The following is a 21,943-nucleotide window of genomic DNA, read 5'->3' on the forward strand; positions in this document are numbered from 1 at the left end:
CATTTCTCTAGTGCAAATTACACAGTAGATTTCTTACGGGGGAAAAGGCTTATTGGAAGGTGCAACCTCGAGGGGAAATAATTGTTACAATCCATCTCTCCCGTAGAGAGGAACACAGTTTCCAGGATACATGATCCTCCATCATTTATGAAACTGCCTATTTCAGATGGATTATCTGGTTCATCTTTTTTCTTTTGCCTTGAAATGAACATGTGATAATTTGTAAAGATAGATGGAGGCTGAAGCAGGGTCTGACCCGCCTCTTTCCAGGTGAGCCTCTGCACACCCAGTGAGAACACCCCGACGGAAAGCTTGGCCAGGCTGGTGGCCATGGTGTTTCAGTGGTTTCACTCCACAGCATATATGATGGATGATGAAGTTGGAAGTCTGGTGGAAAAACTGAAGCCTCAGTTTGTCACCAAGTGGTTGAAGACAGTGTGTGATGTTCGCTTTGATGTCATGGTCATGTGCCTTCTCCCGAAACCAATGGAATTTGCCAGGGTAAGTGGAGGCCTACAGCTTGGACCTTGTTGGAGAGAAGGCTTTGGGGAGAAGTGCTCCCTTAGCTATTGGCGTGCTCTCATTGTCTGTCGAAAAGGAACATCACTCCTTATTTTAGTCCACACAGCAAATGAGTTTAGTAACTACATTTTAGGGGATGTACTGCTTTGATGGTGGTTTGGGATGGGGAAGAATGGCAAAATGAATGTGTGAAGTATCTTTAAGAATTTAAAGGAATATTCTTTCATGACATTGCTGAATATTTTTACTAAGAAACAGGAAAAAAAGGCTCTCTGTGGGGTTGCTAGAGCTCAGTTCTTTTCCCGTCTAGAGTCTGTGGAAAGGCTAACATTTGACTAGGGGCAATTTCTGTGGTTTCACAGATATTTCTCGAGATGAGGGGTAGAAGTCCCTGCCCTCCCATTTGGAATTCCAAAAAGAGTTAGGAACTGTCAAAATGCTCCTTTTCATCTGGCTTATAGGAAAAATTTCTCTATGTTTATCCTCTTGGTTCTGCCTCAGTGGATCACAGGCTTCAGAGGTACAGCTGGTAAGACCCCACGTTTCTTGAACACAATATAATTTGTGTCTCATGGACGTCCACCAAGAAGGTGGATGTCCAGAATCAGTGTTCGGCAGCAATACATGAAATTTTTTTCAAGGTGTTTTCTCAGTTTTGTTTTTATTTGTGATTTTTTCGTTTGCTTTCAATGAGGTCTTGAGGCAAGTTTCAGTTTAAATAAGACATTTGAGGATAAAACAGAACACAGACCATCTAAAGGAGTAGCTTCTATTGGATTTCCAGGACTCAGAGAACTCTCTGCATTTATCAAGATATACTTCTTTCTTCTTTGGTGCCACCTACTGACTCACATTTCAAACTGGATTTTTGCATAGTGGAAATTCCCTATTTCCTGGCATTCTTTGGAATAGTAAAGGATTGATGTGATCTGACTCTGAAAGATAAGACATGGTTATGTTGGGAGGAAAAGTTTTTCTCTACCAACTTGGGTCCAGGGGGCTTGAACAGGAAAATACCGAAAGTTCTGTTGGGCCTTTTGATGCTAATGGGACTGGGCATTCTGTTTCCAAGGTGGCTGAATTCATGGGAAACTCATTTCAGAGGGTGTTAATGGAAGCTATGTTTTCTGGAGGCCCTGCTTTAGTCGGATAAGGGAAGTTCAGATAAGGTTTCTCTCTGCATCTTCTTTAGCTTGAACGTTTTCACTTTACAGTAATCTTTATACCAACTCTGGGGGCCTGAGTGGATCTCTACCTTCCTCTCATCTGAAACTTCCCTAGAAGGTTCACACAAAAAAGCTAGGTTGATTGCTGTGGAGAGAAGTTTCAGGTTAGGAACTGCAAGGTAAGAGATCTGCAAAGGAGGAAAAGAGCATAGATTAGAACAAGAAAACAAAAAGAAAACAAAGATTAATGGTTAGAGTAGACTATGAACCTAGCTTCTGAGTCCAGGGGGCAGCCAGTTAAGAAGATTTCTAGATATTAGACTTGAAACATCTTTGGATGTTGGAGTTAGAACATGAGTGTGACAGTCATGGTTATTTCCTGGAGCAGAGCGTGGAAGATGCGGGTGTTTGGTGAGCTTCCTGAGTGGCCTGAATTGTTGCAGCAATAAGTCCTTTGAAGTTTCTGTCAAATGGTCCTGCTTTAGCTTGCAGGGCTTTGGGACAAGGCGACCTAGAGTCTCAATGGGGATCTGGGCGGTCAGGTTTTAGTTCTTAGTGACACCAAGTTAGGAGGGTGGGAGAAAAAGTGGAAGCATTAAGTACTGACAAAATGTCTAAGACAGCAGGATCCGGTTTTCAAGAGGTGAAAAATAGCCCAGAGACAGCGTACAGGACTAGAATCAGGGTTATAGTTTTCCATTGAACCAAAATTTCCCTCTCCAATCACCCCTGTTCTGATCAAAGATAAACAAAGTAAGGTTACTCTTGTTCACAAAATAAGTCTAGTCTCATTAAATTTGGCCTGATTATTTATATAAGTGCAGCAAGAATGGTAATTGACCAAATAGGCCTTTTTAAGTTTGCTTTGCTGGAACTTTTATAAGGAATCTCAGATTGGACTTTTAAAAGCTTCTCGGAGCTAGAAAGCCAGGCCAGGAAACTGTCATCATACTTCATCTGCAGTACCTATAGATTTGGGCGAGTTTCTCTCTTCTTGAGGTCCCCCAAATATTCTGAGGTTCCTGAGCCTGTCAGGAAGTAACCTTTCTTACTTGCCTTCAGGCTGGGAACCCCATAAGCCATGTACCAGGCTGGTTTTTCCAAGAGAGCTTTGTGAGCACTGGCTCCATAATGTCAACCTTAGTTCCTTAAAATTGTCTGGTCGTTATCTGATTCTATGTACATCATTCTCAAATATGACATTCCAGTCAAAGCTTTGGTAATATAACCAATTTTTCCAATTATGTCCTGGTATAAGGAGAACATATTCTTATTGACCTTGTGCAACTAACTATATTGCCATGAAAATAAGAATATCCAATAAGAGTTTCTGAATTCTAGAGGGACCAGGTAGGGAGAAAAAGACAAATGTTCATTTTTGTTTACAAAGGTATAATCTACTAAATTATTGTGAGTTATAGGTAGCTTAAGAGAAACCTTATATCCAAAAAATAGAACATTAAAGGACCAGCAATGTTCCAAATAAAAACCAAAAAACCATGGTTTTTTCCAAATGAAAAACCATAAAAATTATCATCTTTCCTCATCAGTTCATTCAGTCCCATGTAATTAGTTTTTGTTCTGTGTGATCTTGGGTTAGTGGTTTTATGAACCCATCAGCTTCTCCACTAGAGTTCTGGAATCAATTCTTGGTCCGGTGGTATGGTCTCAAAGTTACTTAAGCAATGCCATCAGAAGCCTGTACCCCAGATTACCTGTCATGGTCCTTTCCACAGGTCTCAGAGACAGTCCTTTCTTCTGAAGATGAATTGATTGCAAGAGCTTTCAGGAAAGCATCAGCATAAAACAATGACTATCTGTGAATAATAAAAGGCTTAAAATGGCTGTGATTAAAGGTCCATGAGAGTAACTGGCGTTATGATGATAACATTATGCTGTTTTTCCTATTGTCAGGCAAAGCAGCATAAGGACATAATCATGAACAGAAAGGGCATTGACACATTTCTAAGAATTTCCTATAATTCCTGAAATATTTATATTAAAAACAATTACCTAAAAATTTATTTATACCTGAACATAAACTAGGAAATGTTAAGCATCTCTTCTTACTTAACAATGCTTTTCATGCAGTTCAATGTATCTGATAAACTTAGTTAGTTTAACATCTCTCTCTCTCTCTTTTTTTGGTGAGGAAGATTGGCCCTGAGCTAACATCTGTTGCTAATCTTCCTCTTTTTGCTTGAGGAAGACTGTTGCTGAGCTAACATCTGTGCCAATCTTCCTCCATTTTGTATGTGGGATGCCGCCACAGCATGGCTTGATGAGCAGTGTGTAGGTCCATGCCTGGGATGCAAATCTACAAACCCTGGGCCGCTGAAGCGTGTGCAAACTCAACCACTACACCACCAGGCTGGCCCCTTTATCATCTCTTTTTACTAGTAGAGAACAATCCATTGAGATTTTCCAGAGGCCCTCTCAGAAATCTCAAAGTCAGTTTGAGACCAAGATTTTATTTAGGATTTGATTTGGGGAAGGCAAAATATCAAAAGTTGTCTAAAATGTCAAAAGGTTTGAACACTTGATTAACCAGCATCACAGGTCACTGTGAAATAATATTTAATTATCATTTAACCAAAATGACAATAAAGATTTCAAGAGTAAAGGTAGGCTGGAACGTGATTATTAAAAAAAATTAGCTTTTTTAACATTGAGGAGACTCAGTTCTCTTGAATAATTGAGGACACGATAAAGACAACATAAAGCACAGGAAATTCTGATAAGACCCAGAATCTTTGTTTCCTAGACATGTTACTGAGAAGGTAAAGAAAAACTTCTAATAATCTCTTATCAAGAACAGACCAATAACCTAAGAACCTTTGTCCTTTTTAGAGGTTTTTAGAGGTTTGGAATTGGTACATGACTGACAATAAAGCTCCTTTTAAGAACTTTGTAATAAATCCATATGATCTTAGCCAGTTTGATCAAGGAGGTGAGGTGCTCTCTCGCCTCCACCCCTCACTGCCAGATCCTTACAACTTTCTATTTCCTTTCAGATTTTTGTCCTTCGCTTTCCTCTTCCTCATTCTGGAAAGCCTTCACGCAGCCCCTAAACAACTACTTTAGGACAGAATTACCTTTTTGTCCTTAACAAAAACACATCCTACATTCCTTGAATACTTTGCATACAGAGTTTTTTTCTTCACCCTTATTATTTCTAGTAGTTTCATTTATATATATTGATTATAATTTTCAACACTTAGTAACCTCTATATTTCAGAGGAAACTGGGAGGTGCATAACTGTGAATTGCCTGTCACATGCCAGCATTTTGTAGCATATTAATAAATTTTATGAATATACCATCTCATAACTTGTGGAGGCATATGCTTCCTCATAGTACAATTTCTCAATGTGGCAAAAAGAACATATTTATTAACAGATCCAAATATCTTTAGTCTCTCTAAAAATAAGAAGCCAAAAGTATGTAAACTGAAACTTATATTCGGTACAGTCATGTGTTGCTTAACGACGGGATACATCCTGAGAAATATGTTGTTGGGCAATTTTGTTGTTGCACAAACATCACAGAGTGTAATGAAGGGGAGCAGAAGTTGCCACCCCAAAATGTGTCTCTTTAACGCGAAGATTATTTTAAGCTGATTATTAGAAACATGAGACTCAGAAAGTTTTTCTTGTTACCTCCCCCTTAATTGCCTAAAAGAATTCAGATTCAAAAACCTGTCCCAGGAAGTGACCTGTCACTTTAGCATCACAAGACCCAGGTGGTGTACAGGGAGGAACGGAGAAAATCTGTTTGTTGGGCTCCCCTCTATGTTCTTCTGTTTCTGTGTGGCCAAACACTTGTTTTCCAAATGTTGGCTCCTTTTCACCTACCTGTGAATTGCCTTCCCTCCCTTTGAAGTCCCTGACCCTCCCCACCCCCAACATCTTCTTTTGTCTCGAGCTGAGGATGATATTTAAGGTGAGCGCTTTGGCCATTTTGGTGAGTTACTTGGTTTTCCTGGGTTTCTCTCATGTATGCATGTTATTAAACTTTTGTTTTTCTCCTGTTGTTCTGTCTCATATCAATTTAATTCTTAGACCAGCCAGAAGACCCTAGAGGATAGAGGAAAATTTCTTCCTCCCCTACAGTACTTCCTCGAACCTAGATGGTACAGCCTACTACATACCTAGGCTGTATGGGACTAATCTTATGAGATCACTGTTGTGTATGTGGTTTGTCATTGATTGAAACATCATTATGTGGCTCATGACTGTAATTAATGTTTCAGTCTTTTATCTTGTTTAGAAATGATCTAGATATTCACTGAATATCTATTGTTTAACTTAACTTAGTATAATTTTAATTTCAAATTACCAAAAAGATTTTGGAAACTACTTCTAAGGAGTTAAATTATAAAACTCAATTATTGTTAAAATAAAGTTTGTCAAAATAATAATTTAATTTGATTAAAATGAAATCTATACATTTTATAATCTTAAAGATCTAGTAAATAAAATATTAACTTATGTGACTAGTAAACCCATGTAGAATAAAAATGTTTGCTCATATCATATTCAGTGCTGATAACTCAGAAGACACAACTGTTTATATTAAACTAGTCTTACTTATCAAAGATTTGCCCAAATCACATGAACTTGAAAAACATTTGGGTCACCTCCTATGTTTCTGAGAGTTTTAGGAATTTTTAATTTATATAAGCTCTTATTTTTTTTAATAGCTCATTTAGAATAGAGATCTTTTAAGGGATGTTATAAACTAATTTGGCAATACCATCCAGAGATAAGAAAATACCACATATATATACCATACATATGAAAATACACAGGTAAATGCACATAGAGACCTTGGAGGAGACACCATCATAGTAATACAAAACTCTCCAGTTCATAGAAGAGTTGATTTTCATCTTCACCTCACTTTTATTCAAATTCTGTTTCGAGCAGACAGAACAGTTGTTACCTGTTCAATATAATGGCTAAAGGTTTTTCTCAATATTTGCAGGGGAGACCTTTAAGATCTTAATTTGTCCTGATATGTAATCTCCTGGAGGCCATGGTCCAGCCTCAGGCAGTTGTTTTAGTCGCCTAAGAAGTTATCTTTTAAAGGCTGGGGTGTGCTAAGGAAAGAGGCATTGGGGGTTTGTTAAGGTGGGTGTTAATTGGCACTTATCAGGAAGAGAAATAAATTTCTCGTATTTTATCACAGGAGGCAATAGTACAAGTAGAAGCAAGGCCCCCTTGGGCTGAGAGGACATCTTCTTGGGCTCCTTGGATGTCTGCGTTCTAAAGAGATGGTTCTCAGGTCCTTGAGAACATAGTTCTGGGTGGTGGAAGTTTCACGTCTCAAAGAGGGAGAGAAAGGATGCTTTTAAAGTAACTGGTCTAAGAGAGTTTTTCAAGGGCATATTTGTCTATTCACTGGTTTTGGCTGGGACAAACAATAAGTTCTCCTGGTAGCATTGAGCTTTTACAAGCAGGCATTTTAAGGGAGGAGGGGTGTGGGAGGTGGACAAAATTACCTGAAGTTTTTAATAGGTCCAGGATGAGGCCTTAGTTGAGAAGAGGGCTCAGAGCAGCTTGACTGAGGAGGCTGAGGCCTAAGACAATTACTATTTAAGCATTTCTTTTTCTTAAGTTCAGGAAAGTCCCTTTTCTAATGTCCTGACTTTTTATAGTATCTGCAGGCATCTTGAGGTGAATAGGAGAGGCTTTGGGATTGGTAAGAAACATGAGTGGACTTTGGGATACTTATGGAGCCACAATTATATTTTTGTAAAGACTCAATTAGTAAGATGAGGACAGTTGGGTTCTTTTTTTTGGCTGAGGAAGATTAGCCCTGAGCTAATATCTGTTGCCAATCTTCCCTTTTTTTGCTTGAGGAAGATTAGGCCTGAGCTAACATCTGTGACAGTCTTCCTATATATTTTTATATGTGTAGGTTGCCACCACAACATGGCTGATGAGTGGTGTAGTCCACGCCTGGGATCCAAACTGGCAAACCTGGGCTACCAAGTGGAGCGTGCTGAACTTAACCACTACAGCACAGGGCCAACCCTGAGGACAGCTATTTTTAATTTTTCAAAGAATTAGATGGCAGCCTCCATAATAATATTAAAGAGCTGCCCTGCCCATCCAACCACATTATTTTGAATTTCCTTCTTTATATCAGAGAGAAGATTTCCAGCTAAGATGGAAAACAAAGGATTCCTGTGTTCTCAGTCCTGTAGATTTAGAGCTGTGTCCTTTTGCAATGTTTTTATAAATTGTTTGACAAAACCTTTAGGATGTATTTCTTTCCTCTGTGTACATCATTCTACTTTAGCCCAATTAAACTTTGGAGGGAAGGCCTCTAAAATAGCTCCTACCAGGATCTGAGTACTGGCTTCCAGCTGGGTCATTCCCAGGAGGGAGGAGGTACAGGGGAGTTTATGGTGGGTGAGGATTTCAATTTTTGTTTTAAATCTGATTTCTGTCCTTGAATTTTGTTATGGGAGTCTTTTAGGCTAGCAGTGATCCTGGTTTTGTGTCCTTTTTTCAAACTGATCCTCCTATATTGGTAAAAGGACATTTTTGGGGAGGTGAGAACTCTCTAAAAATCCTTTAAAATATAAAAACATTTCCAAATCAAAGGATCTACTGTCTGGCTGTTAACAATTTAGGATCTCTATGGGAATACCTGTTCCAAAATGTGACTCAAAACCAATAGGCTTTTATGTGGCTTAACCATAAATTACCGAGCCAAAGGAACCTCAACAGTGACATATTCCACAATCTCAACACTATCAATGTTAGCTCTTCTGAGTCCATGTGACTAACAACAACAATCCCAGAAATACAGTCACTTTCCGAAAATATCTAGTCAGTCATCTAGGATTGTGGCCAATATGGTACCAAATAGATATTTGAGCTTTAAATAGAATTGCTTTGATTGTTTTGAATAATCTGGAATTCTAGATGTAATAATTAAACATTTAAAATTGGATTCATTTAAAATGAGGTAGTTTCCCACAAATCTTGTGTTACGTGGTAAAGGTTCAGGACCAGTCAACCCGTTGTTACTTTGATACATATAGTAAGAACATAGGATCTTTATTTAAAATCAGAATTATAAACAGAACCTAATTTGTGATTTTAAGTTTTTCTGCACCAGAAAATTAATATACTATCTTGATTAGTAAAAAATACCAATCTTTTTTATTCATGGATTCAACCAGCCTTAGAACATTCTTAGGAAGAAAAAATTGTGGAGGAATATGCAGCATAGAGAAAAATAGCGCTCTTTGTCACTTTATTTTTCTAATGAAATATCTTCAACACAAAATGTACAGCAGTAGGAATGTGTGTTCCTCTGAAGCGCAGGTATAGCTGCACATATTTGTAATGGTTTTGTCAAACTTTAGCAATAACATTACTTCCACAGTATGCTCATCCTGTTAGGAATAAATCTTTGGAATTTCAATTCATGTGTAATTTGGAAAGTCTGCAGTAGAATAGTTCAAATTCAGTCTGAGATTAATATTTGGACCTATTTGTAATTATGGTTTCTTTTTTGTCTAATGGATCCTGGCAGTTTGTAGATTCTTACAAACCTCTCTCTGAAGATACTCGGCCCGGGATGCAGATGTCACGGACCGTGGTCGTTCTCTGCACCCGTTTCCTTTAGGCAGTCTTGAGTATGGTTGTGACAAGTGCATTTTGTTCTTTCCCCCGTGGCTGTGGAAACGCCGCCAGGTCGGTGGCTACTGGGATAAGTCCTGCAGCACAGTGACTCAGCTGAAGGAGGGGCTCAACCGAATCCTCTGCCTGATCCCCTACAATGTGATCAGTCAGTCTGTGTGGGAGTGCGTTATGCCGGAGTGGCTGGAAGCCGTCAGAACAGAAGTCCCAGAGAACCAGTTAAAAGAGTTCAGGGAAGTATTAAGGTGGGTAAGTAGTTGAATGAAGTCACTGTAATTATAACAGTATCTAACATTACTGAGCACACTCTGTGTGCCAGACACTGTGCTAAACATTTTGTATAATCTCCTTTACTTTTTGACAACCCTCTGGAGAAATTTGAAGGCCCAAAATGAAATAGCTGCTATAAATTGTGCTCAGATGATCTGGAATTGTTCAGAAAGGATTTTATTCTTGTGGAATAATAAATAGATACATCATATTGTTTGTTCATTTTCAAATATAATTATGATTTGGATAAAGTGGGAAAAATGCAAAGAAAAAATGTTTTTAGATGCTGCAGAGCAACTCTAATTCCTCAGAAATGCAATTTATTCTGTTAAACCTAATTTGAGTATGAACACTAATGTTATTAACAACCATATGAATTATTTATAAGATAGCTATTCCAATGACATAAGCTATTACGGTGAAATGGAACATGCTAATAACAGTTCAGAACACAGACTAAAGTGTTTGGCCCCCCAAATAAGATATAGTTAGAAATGCAACAGTAGACCCTAATATATGCCCATTGTCATCTACTTTTGTTGCTCTGCTTTCCAGCAAAATGTTTGACATTGAGCTCTGTCCTCTACCTTTTTCAATGGAAGAGATGTTTGGCTTTATTAGCTGTCGGTTCACAGGATACCCATCCTCTGTGCAGGAACAAGCTTTACTGTGGCTTCATGTAAGTGAATGATACTTTTGACCATTTGGGGCAATAGTTATTAGCCTATGAACTTTAGGTCCCCAGGTGGAGGGGGAGCGAGTTATTGCAGAGTCCATAAATCCGTATGTTTGCTGAGGACTGTCTCGTATGCATAGATAAATAGCTGTATTTCAAATATATGTAGCTATGTTGTGATTAATGAAATACAAATCTGTGCAATACTATTACTGAGTTTATCGTAGCTTTTGGTCCTTATGAATTTTTCCATCAATAGATACTAAAAGTATAACAGCTGTCTCGTGGGATTCTGTTAAATCTTTTGATATGAAGTCCGTCCTTTACTTGGAAACGTGGAGAGCTGCTGATTTAGGGAGTAGTTCATGCTGATCCTTCAGCCTGGAATGACTTTCCTTCCTGTCTCCATGTGTGAACTCCAGCTCATCATTTGAAATCCAACTCAAAAATGACCTCATAATGGTTTTCTGCTACTTCACATCCCATCAGGATTCATGATTCCTTCCCCCAGTAGTCATACAGGTTCTCTGTGTGAATTCTATTTCTGTCTATTATTATAGTTCATTTTTGTCTTTTTCTTCTCCTGATGACAAATGCCTTGAGTGCAGGGACCAGGGTTTTTCATTTGTGAATTTATAACTCCCTTCGTCCTTTCCTCTTAGCATCTGGCACATGCTTTGTATTTAGTGGATGTTCAATAAAAGTTCATTAATTTGACTGGAATACCAAGCTCAGGCAGTTTCAAAAAGGAGACAGCACCCATGTTTAGACTGGCCACGGGGGCAGTACATTTCTGTGTCAGGGAAGGGCGTGACCCCAAAGCTTTTCAAGTTGTGAAAATGCCTTTCTGCTTCTCAACTAAGGAACAATATTTTTCACAACTGGCAACAAATAAAGGGGCCATTTAAAAAAAAGTCGCCTTTGGGATGCAGAATTTTAACTTTCATCTCCAAGTAGATCTCAATAAGATAATTTCCCATTTTAGGAAAGCCAGTCTTCCTACAGATGGCTAGATGTTGTTACTCAGTTACACACCCTTTAAACTGTGCCATCTAGGGGTCAGCAGCTAGGGCCATAAACCTCTGTCCCCTCCATAGCTGGAACAATTACAGTTGACATGTTTTATGGACTGGGCTCTGACACAGGTTTGGTTTGAAAACAGGATGCTGCAATTGAAGGACGGTTTAAACTGCTAGTCTAAGCATTTGGGGAATAGAGTGCACAATGTAAGGATTGGAGTTGACTCGTTTATTAATCATAGAAACGTTTGTAGAGCTCCTCTGTGCCAGGCACTGTAATAAGCACTGGGATAAAAATGGGGCAAGAAACGGTCCTTTCCTCATACTTCCTTTCTTCAAGGAGATCACAGTGGGAGAGATAGTATCAAATAATCAAATATAATGAAAAGTGATAATTCCTCTATTAAAGGTATGTATAAAGTTCTAAGAAAGTAGAGAAGAGGGATGGATTCATTCTGTCTAAAAGAAGGTGGCATCTATTTCCAGAAAATTTATTACAGATAAAGTAACGATTTCAGCAGAAGGATACCTGAGTTTGTACCAGAGAGCACGATGGATGGGGCACTGAGGTCAGCGTGGGATGGGCCGGAGGAAGGCACTGGCAGATGGTACTAGTCCAGGAGAAAGGCAATGAATGAAGGCACTAGCAGTGCTATGGAAAAGAAGGGACAGCATCAGGAGATGCTTAGAAGTATTAAAAGAAAGAACATGACCATTTGTTGGATGTGGGGAGTGGGAAGGGGGGAGGTTTAATGATAGCTTTGATTTTTTTAGTACAAAAAATTGAGGATGACTCTACTGATAGAATATGTGTAAGGCTAAATGTCCCTATGTTCAATAGTACACTTTGGAAAAATACGTTAAATGTAGTTTTTTTGAGTTTTAAAGTTTAAATTTTGGGGGGATATATGCCTTTTTTCTTCAGGTATTATCGGAGTTAGACATCATGGTTCCACTTCAGCTGTTAATAAGCATGTTTTCTGATGGAGTTAATTCTGTCAAAGAGCTGGCAAATCAGAGAAAATCAAGAGTCAGTGAACTGGCGGGGAACCTTGCAGCTCGAAGGGTAATTATTGCCACAACTGTTTTTTGTCTTTCTTAAGATTTCGTCCATTATTATTGTCGTTGTTAGCGCCATTGAGTTGACTCCGACCCCTAGCGCCCCCGTGGACAGCAGAGTGGAGCCCTGCCCGGCTCTTTCGCACTATCCTGTCACTTTTCACCGCTATTATTATTATTGTCAATTATACTTGGCCTAAAAGTAGCATCATAATAAACTTCTCTGAAAATGCCTTTTCATCCCATCTCACACTCTGTTTGTTACTCTTTTAAGCACATTAAATAACAGAAAACATTTATCTAAAATATGTTGGTATAGTCTGTAACCACTAAGTTATTGGATTTTCATTTTCCTTTGCATTTTTCTCCTACACGCCCCTATTAGCTATCTTTCTCCCTTGATGAAAGGAAAAAGGGTAGCTTTTTTTTGGTCTCCTGGCAAATGAGAATTCTTTACCAGCTGCTGGGCAGATCACTGCTTCACTCTGAGGAGGAGGAGTTTGGATGTTTTTTCTATTGTGTTTTTGGAAGATGTGATCAATGGCTGGTGACTGTGAGTGATGCTGTCACTATGAACCAACTGAGCCCATTTTATTGACGCCTTTGTACCTCCGTGGTTGGGAAAAGTCCATATAGTCTGGTCCGAAGTGTATGAAAACTGTTGGAATTTTGATAATTTTTCTGTGGAGGCCCCGATAGAGTTCTGTTGACGTACTGACATGCCCAGACCACGGCCAGTTTTGGAGAGGTTGACTCTCCTGTCGGTGGGCGAGGACACTTCTCAGCTCTCTCCTTGTCATGCCTTTCCGTACCGTTTTCCAGTCATCCCACCTGATATCTAGGGATTAGAAAATACAATCATGGGATCGTAGTTTGTATTCAGTGCCTTCTGTTTTTTAATCATACTTCTTTGCTCATCTGCCTCCTAGAAACCAGCTGCCAAACATTTATATTTTGTTTCTTTCTTCTGTAATCTTTAATGTTACATTACTTTGTCAGCACTTTATACTGTGTGATGTATTCACAATTAAGGACATCACAGAATTGTGTGAGGCAGTTGGGGAAGAACTCATTGTCCTTATTTTACAACTACTGAACCTCAGGTTCAGTGAATGGAGTGATTTGCCATAGATAACTCTGTCAATATCCAGGTATTCTGATTCTTAATGGATACTCTTCTTCTTTACTTTAAATATCGTGTTCAAGGAGCTTTCTGGTTATTAGAGACAACTTTAAGAGATAAAATATGATTTGAGAGTGATGTACAGGTATGTCAGTCAGGGTCCTGCTACAGAATTTATCCCAGATGGTTCAAATGAAGAGACTTTCATGGAGACTCTGCCTACAGAGTTATGGGATAGGGTAAGGGAGCAATAAGGGTTGGTGAGGGACTCAGAGGCCAGCAACAGTTCGGTAGGAAGCCATTATACTCCTAAGGTTGACGAAACAAGGGAAAGAGTTCCTGGAGCTCATTGGGAGCTGAAATTATAAGGAAGGGCTGGGTACAGGAGCTGCTGAGTAATGGAGAGACTGCCAGAGATGCCTCAAAGCAGGCAGGGGGCGGGGAGAAATGCTCCTACCTCTGTCTCCTCCAGAGTAGCTGTTCTGCTGGTGCCTCCCATTGACTGAACCCAACTGGAAGCCAGCCAGGAAGAGAGCTAAGAGAGCCTCAGTTCTTGGCATCCTCAGGCGTAGAGCAGGGCAGAGAAGGACACTAAGGGCCTGGGGAGAGGGGGGAGGCTTGGGTTGGCAAATAGAGAATGACCAGTACAACAGGTCTGACATATGTTGTTTTCTCATGATAGTTTAATAATTATAATACCCAGAGGCTGTTCTTCTTTAACTAGTTATATCAATCTGAGATTCTGTGCTTGTGATTCTAAAACTGATCTTGCAATATTTTACTTTTGTAAGTTCTCAGTTTTCAAGTTATGGTTTTAGGTAGATGTGGACAATTCAGTTTAATTGGAAATGTTTTATGGGATGAAAAATATAATGGCAAAGACAGCCACCTTCATTCTTCAGGGTGCTGATGTTTCGTTCCCTGACAATTAGGCATAAAGTTGGGATGATTTTATTTCTCATTTTTATATTTTGAGAAGATCCATAGTATTTGGAGGTACCAATGCTATTGACTAAGGAAGGAAATCAGTTTGACAGCTGGAAACACCTTCCACAGAGTCCTCCCAAAATTTTATACAGTCATTTGAACTTCTGCAAGTTCACTTATGTGTGTTGATGTTCTCTCTTCTAGGTGAGTGTTGCCTCTGATCCTGGTCGACGAGTTCAGCACAATATGCTGAGTCCATTTCATAGTCCTTTTCAGAGTCCATTTCGGAGTCCTATGCGTAGTCCATTTCGTAGCCCTTTCAAGAATTTTGGACACCCAGGAGGAAGGACTATTGACTTTGATTGTGAAGATGATGAAATGAATCTAAATTGTTTCATCCTCATGTTTGATCTTCTCCTGAAGCAGGTAGCTAAGGCATGAACTTCCTTTAGTTCAGAGGTGAAGAATTAGAGAAAGCATTGTAATGTATAGTGCTTCTTTCCATGTGTTCTTCACACTTACTGAAATGATGCAACATCACTCAAGACACTTCGCAAACTCCTTTGAGGATTTCCTAAAGAGCCTGAAAAATACTTGTATGAATATCTGCAATGATGTTGACATATGAGATTGGATATGAGTTTTAGAAACCCCCCAGCATCATTAGAATTGACGCTGTTGAACAAATTTGGTGAACAAATTGGGTAATGCTATTGTTAGGAAGAGCTAGGTACAACTCTACAGTGATAGGCTGATTTTAATATATTTTATAAATTGATTTTTGAAGGTAATTTTAAAAGAGAAATTTAAAAGGCTTTGGTTAGGAGAACATTTCTTCTTCATTTTCTATTTTGAAATAATTCCAGACTTGCAGAAAAGTTGCAAGAATAGTAGAAAGAATTCCCAAATATTCATCCCCCAAATTCTCTAGATGTTTAACATTTACATTTATTTCTCTCTCTTAATCTCTGTATGTATGAAGTGTAGATTTCTTTTTTCTTTTTTTTGCTGGGGAAGATTCACCCAGAGCTAACATCTGTTGCCAATTGTCCTTTTTTTTTCCCCCTCCCGAAAGCCCCAGTGCATAGTCATATATTCTAGTTGTAAGTCCTTCTGGTTCTTCTATGTGAGCCACCACCACAGCATGGCTACTGACACACGGGTGGTGTGGTCCCGCAACCCAGGCCACCAAAGCGCTGAGAGCGTGGAACTCTAACCACAAGGCCCTCAGGGCTGGCTCGAATTGTAGATTTTTTTAATGAACCATTTGAGAATAAGCTGCAAACATGAACTTCCTGTATCCTTAAACACTTCAGAGTGTGTGTTCTGAAAAATGACATTCTCTTACATAACCAAGTGCAGTTAGCAAAATCAGGAAATTAATATTCTTGTAATAGTATTATCTATTATCTAACTTACAGAAATTATTCATTTTTTAAATTGTTATAATAATCATATCATCTTTATAGCAAAAGAAAAAAATTGTTTTTGATGGAGGATGCAGTTCAGCATCCCTCATTGCAAATGTTTGTCCTGTCTCATTAGTCTTCTTTAATCCAGGACAGTTCTTCAGACTTTGTTTATCTTTCGTGTTCTTGACATTTTTGAAGAGTGCAGTCCAGTTATCTTGTAGAACGTCCCTCAATTTGAATTTGTCCAATGTTTCCTTGTGAATTGATTTGGGTTAAGCATTTTTGGCAGTAATACAACAGACATGATGTTATGTCCTTTGCAGTGCATCATATCAGGAAGCACATGACATGATAATGTCCCCTTAGTGGTGGTGATAACTCCGTTAGGGTGATTTAGGCCAGATTTCTCAACTACAAAGTCACCCCTTTGTAATTAATAAGTAACTTGGAGGGAGAGCCTTTAAGACTGAGATTTCCTGTTTCTCTTCAGACTTTAACTTACTAGTTTTAGCATCCATGATGATTCATGCCTGAATCAATTATTACTATGATGGTTACCAAATGATAATTTTCTAATTCCATCATTTCTTTCATTAGCTGGCATTCTCCCGAAGGAACAGTTCTGCCTTCTGTCCCGTGTATATATTTATTTGTTTATCTGCTTATACCCGCATGTACTCATGGACTCTTATTTTATTCAGTGGCTTAAAATCTTTTACTATGATTATTTATTTTGATGTTCATACTGTCCATATTTGGCCAGTAAGAGTCCCTTTGAGCTGGCTCCTGTGTTCTTTTGACATGTTCTCATCATTCTTTGAACACTACCTTAATTGCTGGCATGACAAGATGTTCCAGGCTCATTTTATATTTTCCTAGCCCCAATCCTGAAATCAGCCATTTCCTCAAGGAGCCCTGGTTCTTTTTAGTGGATGATGGTATTTAGAAATCAAGATCTGGACACCAAGTCAGGAGCATTTTTTTAAATGTGTAAATCTCACAAAGTGATAAATTTGAAAAAAACCTCTCTTTTAAATGTCCTACATGATTTTAAAAATAATTCCCATTACTTTGTCTTGTGTTTATATTCTTTTTACAAGAATCCATGGAAAACAATGTATATTCATGTTCTATAAGCCTTATCATCTTTAAATAATTTAATATTGTCAGTTAGTGAAAATTATCCCCAATTAGTATGCCAATGAAATATTGGACAAAAGGACCAAACTCCTTCTTTTTTTTTTGGCCTTTTTTTTTGGTGTCTTTCAGATGGAGTTACAAGATGATGGGATCACGATGGGTTTAGAGCACAGCCTATCAAAGGACATTATTTCCATTATAAACAATGTCTTCCAAGCCCCCTGGGGGGGCTCCCACACATGCCAGAAGGAGGAAAAAGCAATTGAGTGTAACTTATGTCAGTCTAGTATTCTGTGCTATCAGCTTGCTTGTGAACTCCTGGAGAGACTGGCTCCTAAAGAAGAAAGCCGGCTGGTGGTAAGCAGTGGATGAAATGAGATGAGCCATTTCTGTTAGTAATAAGGACTGCAGTGGCTGGTGTGATGGAGTCTTCCTCCAGTGTTATCTTATGCTCCATGCTGGGTTATACGTGAGACTGTGTTAAAAGAGAGTTTTCCTGTTCCTTCCACCAACTCAGGCTTCTGGAAGGGGGTATGAGATGGAACTACATGATACAGAATTCTTCACTTAGAATTCTTGAGTCTGGAGGTAGGGTTGTAGCACATCCATTCATAAAATTTTCATAAATACAAGGCATTACTGATATTCTTGAAATAACTTTTATCACAAAGTTATATTACAAAGTTTAGATAACAGTGAATGGTATAAAACATGCATATCAAATATTGAGTAAGTGGACTGGGTGTGGACACTGAGAATTCCTAGGTGACCTCAGTTTCTAAAATCCATTGACTTCATCAACAACCAATAAAAACTTCATTTTTATTTCCTGCTTTCCAAGAAAACCATTTGAACAGGAAACAGTTAATATATGCCATACATTAGCTACTCCATACATTGTTATTCCCTGTTTAGCCTGCTCTCCTGCTAAGACTCACACATCACCAGAATACCCTCATACCATCCTAGGTAGATGGACCTGAATTATTTGAGTCAGTGTTTGCCATCTTCTCTTTTTCTTCCTGTCTCCTAAGGTTGTCTAGGTAGAAAGTGACTTCTTTAAAAATTTTTTTTGAGGTATAGCATACACACAGTAAAGTGTTTCTTTTGTTTGTAAATACCTTTCGGCCCACTTAACTCATTAGTTCTACCTGTCGCAAAATAACATCTCTAACAGTATGGTCTTTTAACATTGTCATTGGGTACTTACTTTGAAACAGTTATAGTAAAAGATGATGCAAAAACAAATTAAAATCAAGACGCTTAGAGTCTAATCAGGAAAATGTTTAATTAAATGAAAAAACATAGGACAGAGTGATGAGCATTATGAGAGAGATATGAACAAGATAGCTATGGGAGTACAGAGAGGGAACAAATCTAGCTTAGAGGTGTGATAGGGATCCAGAAGGTCTTCCTGGAGGAGGTGGCTCCTAAGCTTATATTTGAAGGAGGAGTGGAGTCAATGAAATGAAGGTGGTAGGAGAGAAGCACTTGGACACCCAGAAAACTCTCTGTTTAAATGATACAGCGGAAAGGAGGGAATGATACACTCAGGAAACTTCAGGTGGTTCAGTGTTGCGAGAGTGGTGAGGAGGATGGGAAAGTAGTGAGAGTTGAGTGGAGAAAGTTAGACTCAGTTTTATGTTCACATTTATTAAGGGCTCTGTCTGCCAAACTAAGAAGTTTGGATTTTGTCTTGGCGACAGTGGGGGAATCCTAAAGAAGTTGAATCAGGGTAGTGGTAGAATTCAATGAATTTGAGAAATTCATTTGGCCAGCGAGGAGAGAGATTGGAGGATTGGCCCTCGGGACAGGAATCTAGTCAGAAGGTTAATGTGGTCACTCAGGGAAGAGAATAAGGGAGCCTGAACTGAGAGGTGGTGGTGAGGAAGAGAAGGGGAGGGCCTGACGCATTTTTAGGAAAGAGAATGAGCAGCACTCGGTGTTCCAGTGTGGAAAAGTTGTGGACAAATCCACGTTTTCTGGCTTGGGAGCTGATAACGTTGCCATCTACAGCAGATTGTTACTGTAATAGGAGAAGTGATCTTTTTTTTTTTTAATTTTTATTTTTTTCAGATGTACATCATATTTCGAATTCTGTACACGTTACATCATGTTCACCACCCGAACACTAATTATAGTGCATCCCCTCACATGTGAGCCTAACCGCCCCTTTTGCCCTCCCCCCGCCCCCTTCCCCAATGGTAACCACCAGTCCAATCTCCAATGCTATGTGTTTTTTTTTTGTCGTTTTTATCTTCTACTTATGAGTGAGATCATATGGTATCTGGCTTTCTCCCTCTGACTTATTTCACTCAGCATAATACCCTCAAGGTCCATCCAGGTTGTCACAAATGGCTGGATTTCGTCATTTCTTATGGCTGAGTAGTAGTCCATCGTGTATAAATACCACATCTTCTTTATCCATTCGTCCCTTGATGGACACCTAGGTTGCTTCCACGTCTTGGCTATTGTGTATAATGCTGCAATGAACATAGGGGTACAAGTATCTTTATGCCTTTGTGTTTTCAAGTTCTTTGGATAAATACCCAGCAGTGGGATAGCTGGATCATATGGTAGATCTATTCTTAATTTTCTGAGGATACTCCATACTGCTTTCCATAGTGGCTGCACCAGTTTGCACTGCCACCAGCAGTGAACAAGGGTTCCCTTCTCTCCACACCCTCTTTTTGGCAGGAGTGGGATATGGTGTAGCCACACTTGGACATAGTAGACTGAGACACCTTTTAGATGTCCAAGTGGGGATGCCAAGCACCATCAGATATGTGGATTTGGTTCTTAAGAGAAATATCAGAAGTAGATAAAGTTTGCAGTCACCAGCATGTTGTGGTAGGCTGTACGGAATGAGAAGGGAGAAGACCTAAGGCTAGAATTCCGGGAAGTACCAGCTCTTAACAGGGGAAAACAGGGGAAGTAAAGAGCAGAAATCAATCGAGAGGAGGCCAGAGACACAAGAGAAAAACTGAGGGAGAGCACTAACTCCGAAGCCAAAGTAGGAGAAAGTTTAGAAAAGGAGGGAATAGTTGATCATGTCAAGAAGAGAGAGGAAAAGTAAAAGACTAAAACACGCCCAGGGGTTCTGAAATTAAGGGTCCTTTGTGCCCTTGTGGGTGGTAATAGCCATGGGTCCAAGTAGTTTGTGGTTTAAGCACTGAGGGAGTAGCTACATGAAGTACAGTCCTGTCTTTCAGGAAGGGAAGGAGAGGGCGAAGAAGGTGGAGGCGGGTGTCCTGAGCCTCTGCCCTGTCCCAGCAGGAGTTCTATATTGTGTCTATTTCACACCACCAACCCATGGAACAAGGAGGAATAAGCGTAAATGTGGAGAATCTGAGCCACTGGAACATATGCACAATGCCTTTGACATTTGTCATGTGCCTAAAATATCAAATTTGGAGGTGAAGCTAAAGGATTCAGTTTTCCTTTCGCAAAGTCTTACGGGAGAGATGCTCATCAATAAAAGAGGACTATGTCTTGGAACACGTGGCTTCCACTGCACGCATCAGCCGCCTTAGCTCTTTAGTTCCCTCCCAGGACAGGCAGAGGGCACGAGAGTGAGGACACAAGGGGTGGGCTATAGGAGGCTTAGACTAGTATGCCAGACAGGCCACTGCAGTCCCTGCCGCCTCGGAGGAGGATGACGGAAACGTGGGCGTGTGTAGAAGAGTCAATATGCAGCCGGAAACTTCTCACCGTATCTCATCTCACGAGACTCAGTTTGTACTTTGAGGTAGTGTCTTGTTCACGGGTGACTGAGGAACGGCGTCAGCCTTAGCAAAACCGTGAAGCTGCCGAAGCTCCTCTCAGAGCCCTCCCAGCCACCGTTTTAAGCACTCGTTTCTTTCTTCTTGGCATCCTTCCCGTATCCTATCAATCTTTATCTCCTTCTTGCTTTGAGCTGGCTGTCAAATAATTCTTAAAAAAAATGTTTTCTGGTTAAAGTATTAGCTAAAAGAGGATGATGTTAAAAGAGGATATTTGAAGGTGGAACTTGAAAGAAAGAAAAATGCTGGGATAGGAGGGTAACTAGAGATGGATATTTTAAACAGTAGCCATATTTAGTGCACTCTCTCTCTCCTTAATCTTCTCATTTCCACATATTTTTGCAGCTTGTTTTACATACACATTTACAAATATAACATATTATATATAAATGTACATACAGTGTTGAGGATATTCACATCGCTGTGCAGCCAATCTCCAGAACTTTTTCATCTTGCAAAATGAGAACTCTATACCCATTAAGTAACTCCCCGTTCCCCCTCGAAACTACCATTCTGCTTTCTGTCTCTATGAGTTTGACTACTATAGAAACTGCATATAAGCGGAATCATATAATATTTTTCCTTTTTATGACTGGCTTATTCCACTTAGTATAATGTCCCCAGGGTTCATCCACATTGTAGCACATATCAGAATTTCCTTCCTTTTTGAGGCTGAGTAATATTCCATTGTATGTTTATACCACATTTTGTCTATTTGTTCATCTGTCGGTGAACACTTGGGTTGCCATAACTCTCTTTAACTCACATGTTATAGCAATTTCTTGCTCCTAAAAATTTGACTTCTCCAGACACCCAGTATTTGCATCTTAGCATTTTGCAGTCAGCCCCTTATTATTCCCTGCTAATTAAGTCCTGTTATTGAGCAAAATGGGCATGGATTAGAATCATTTGGTGAGTGGAACATTGATTACAGGATTAAAGCAGCTATGGGAAAGTAGGTTTATGGAGAGTTAACAATGTTTTCGAGATTGTCCATATTTATTTCAAGGGAATGAAAATATTTCAGTAACAGCTGATCCAAATTTCCTTTAACCATTATGGAAATAAGCTCAAGTCTCTTCTGCGGCAGCTGCTTTTGCCCTCCAGGGCTCAGCACAGGGCACTCGGTCCATCTTTCTTGAACCAGGAGGAACCGTTCTTTACATCCCCCAAGGGCTGCTCATCT

General features: G+C 39.4%; 1 protein-coding gene across 1 annotated transcript in view; it reads left to right on the top strand.

Moving 5' to 3' along the window:
* UNC79 (unc-79 homolog, NALCN channel complex subunit) overlaps nucleotides 1-21,943 on the top strand; it is a 195,508-nt gene that overhangs the window by 61,995 nt on the left and 111,570 nt on the right. The window contains exons 12-17 of the mRNA XM_046647730.1: nucleotides 271-501; nucleotides 9,404-9,594; nucleotides 10,175-10,298; nucleotides 12,240-12,380; nucleotides 14,628-14,849; nucleotides 17,105-17,332. Of these exons, the coding sequence (XP_046503686.1) occupies nucleotides 271-501; nucleotides 9,404-9,594; nucleotides 10,175-10,298; nucleotides 12,240-12,380; nucleotides 14,628-14,849; nucleotides 17,105-17,332 (1,137 nt within the window). The remainder of the gene's footprint in view (nucleotides 1-270; nucleotides 502-9,403; nucleotides 9,595-10,174; nucleotides 10,299-12,239; nucleotides 12,381-14,627; nucleotides 14,850-17,104; nucleotides 17,333-21,943) is intronic.

Source organism: Equus quagga, chromosome 20 (assembly GCF_021613505.1).
Source record: "Equus quagga isolate Etosha38 chromosome 20, UCLA_HA_Equagga_1.0, whole genome shotgun sequence".
Classification (NCBI taxonomy): domain Eukaryota; kingdom Metazoa; phylum Chordata; class Mammalia; order Perissodactyla; family Equidae; genus Equus; species Equus quagga.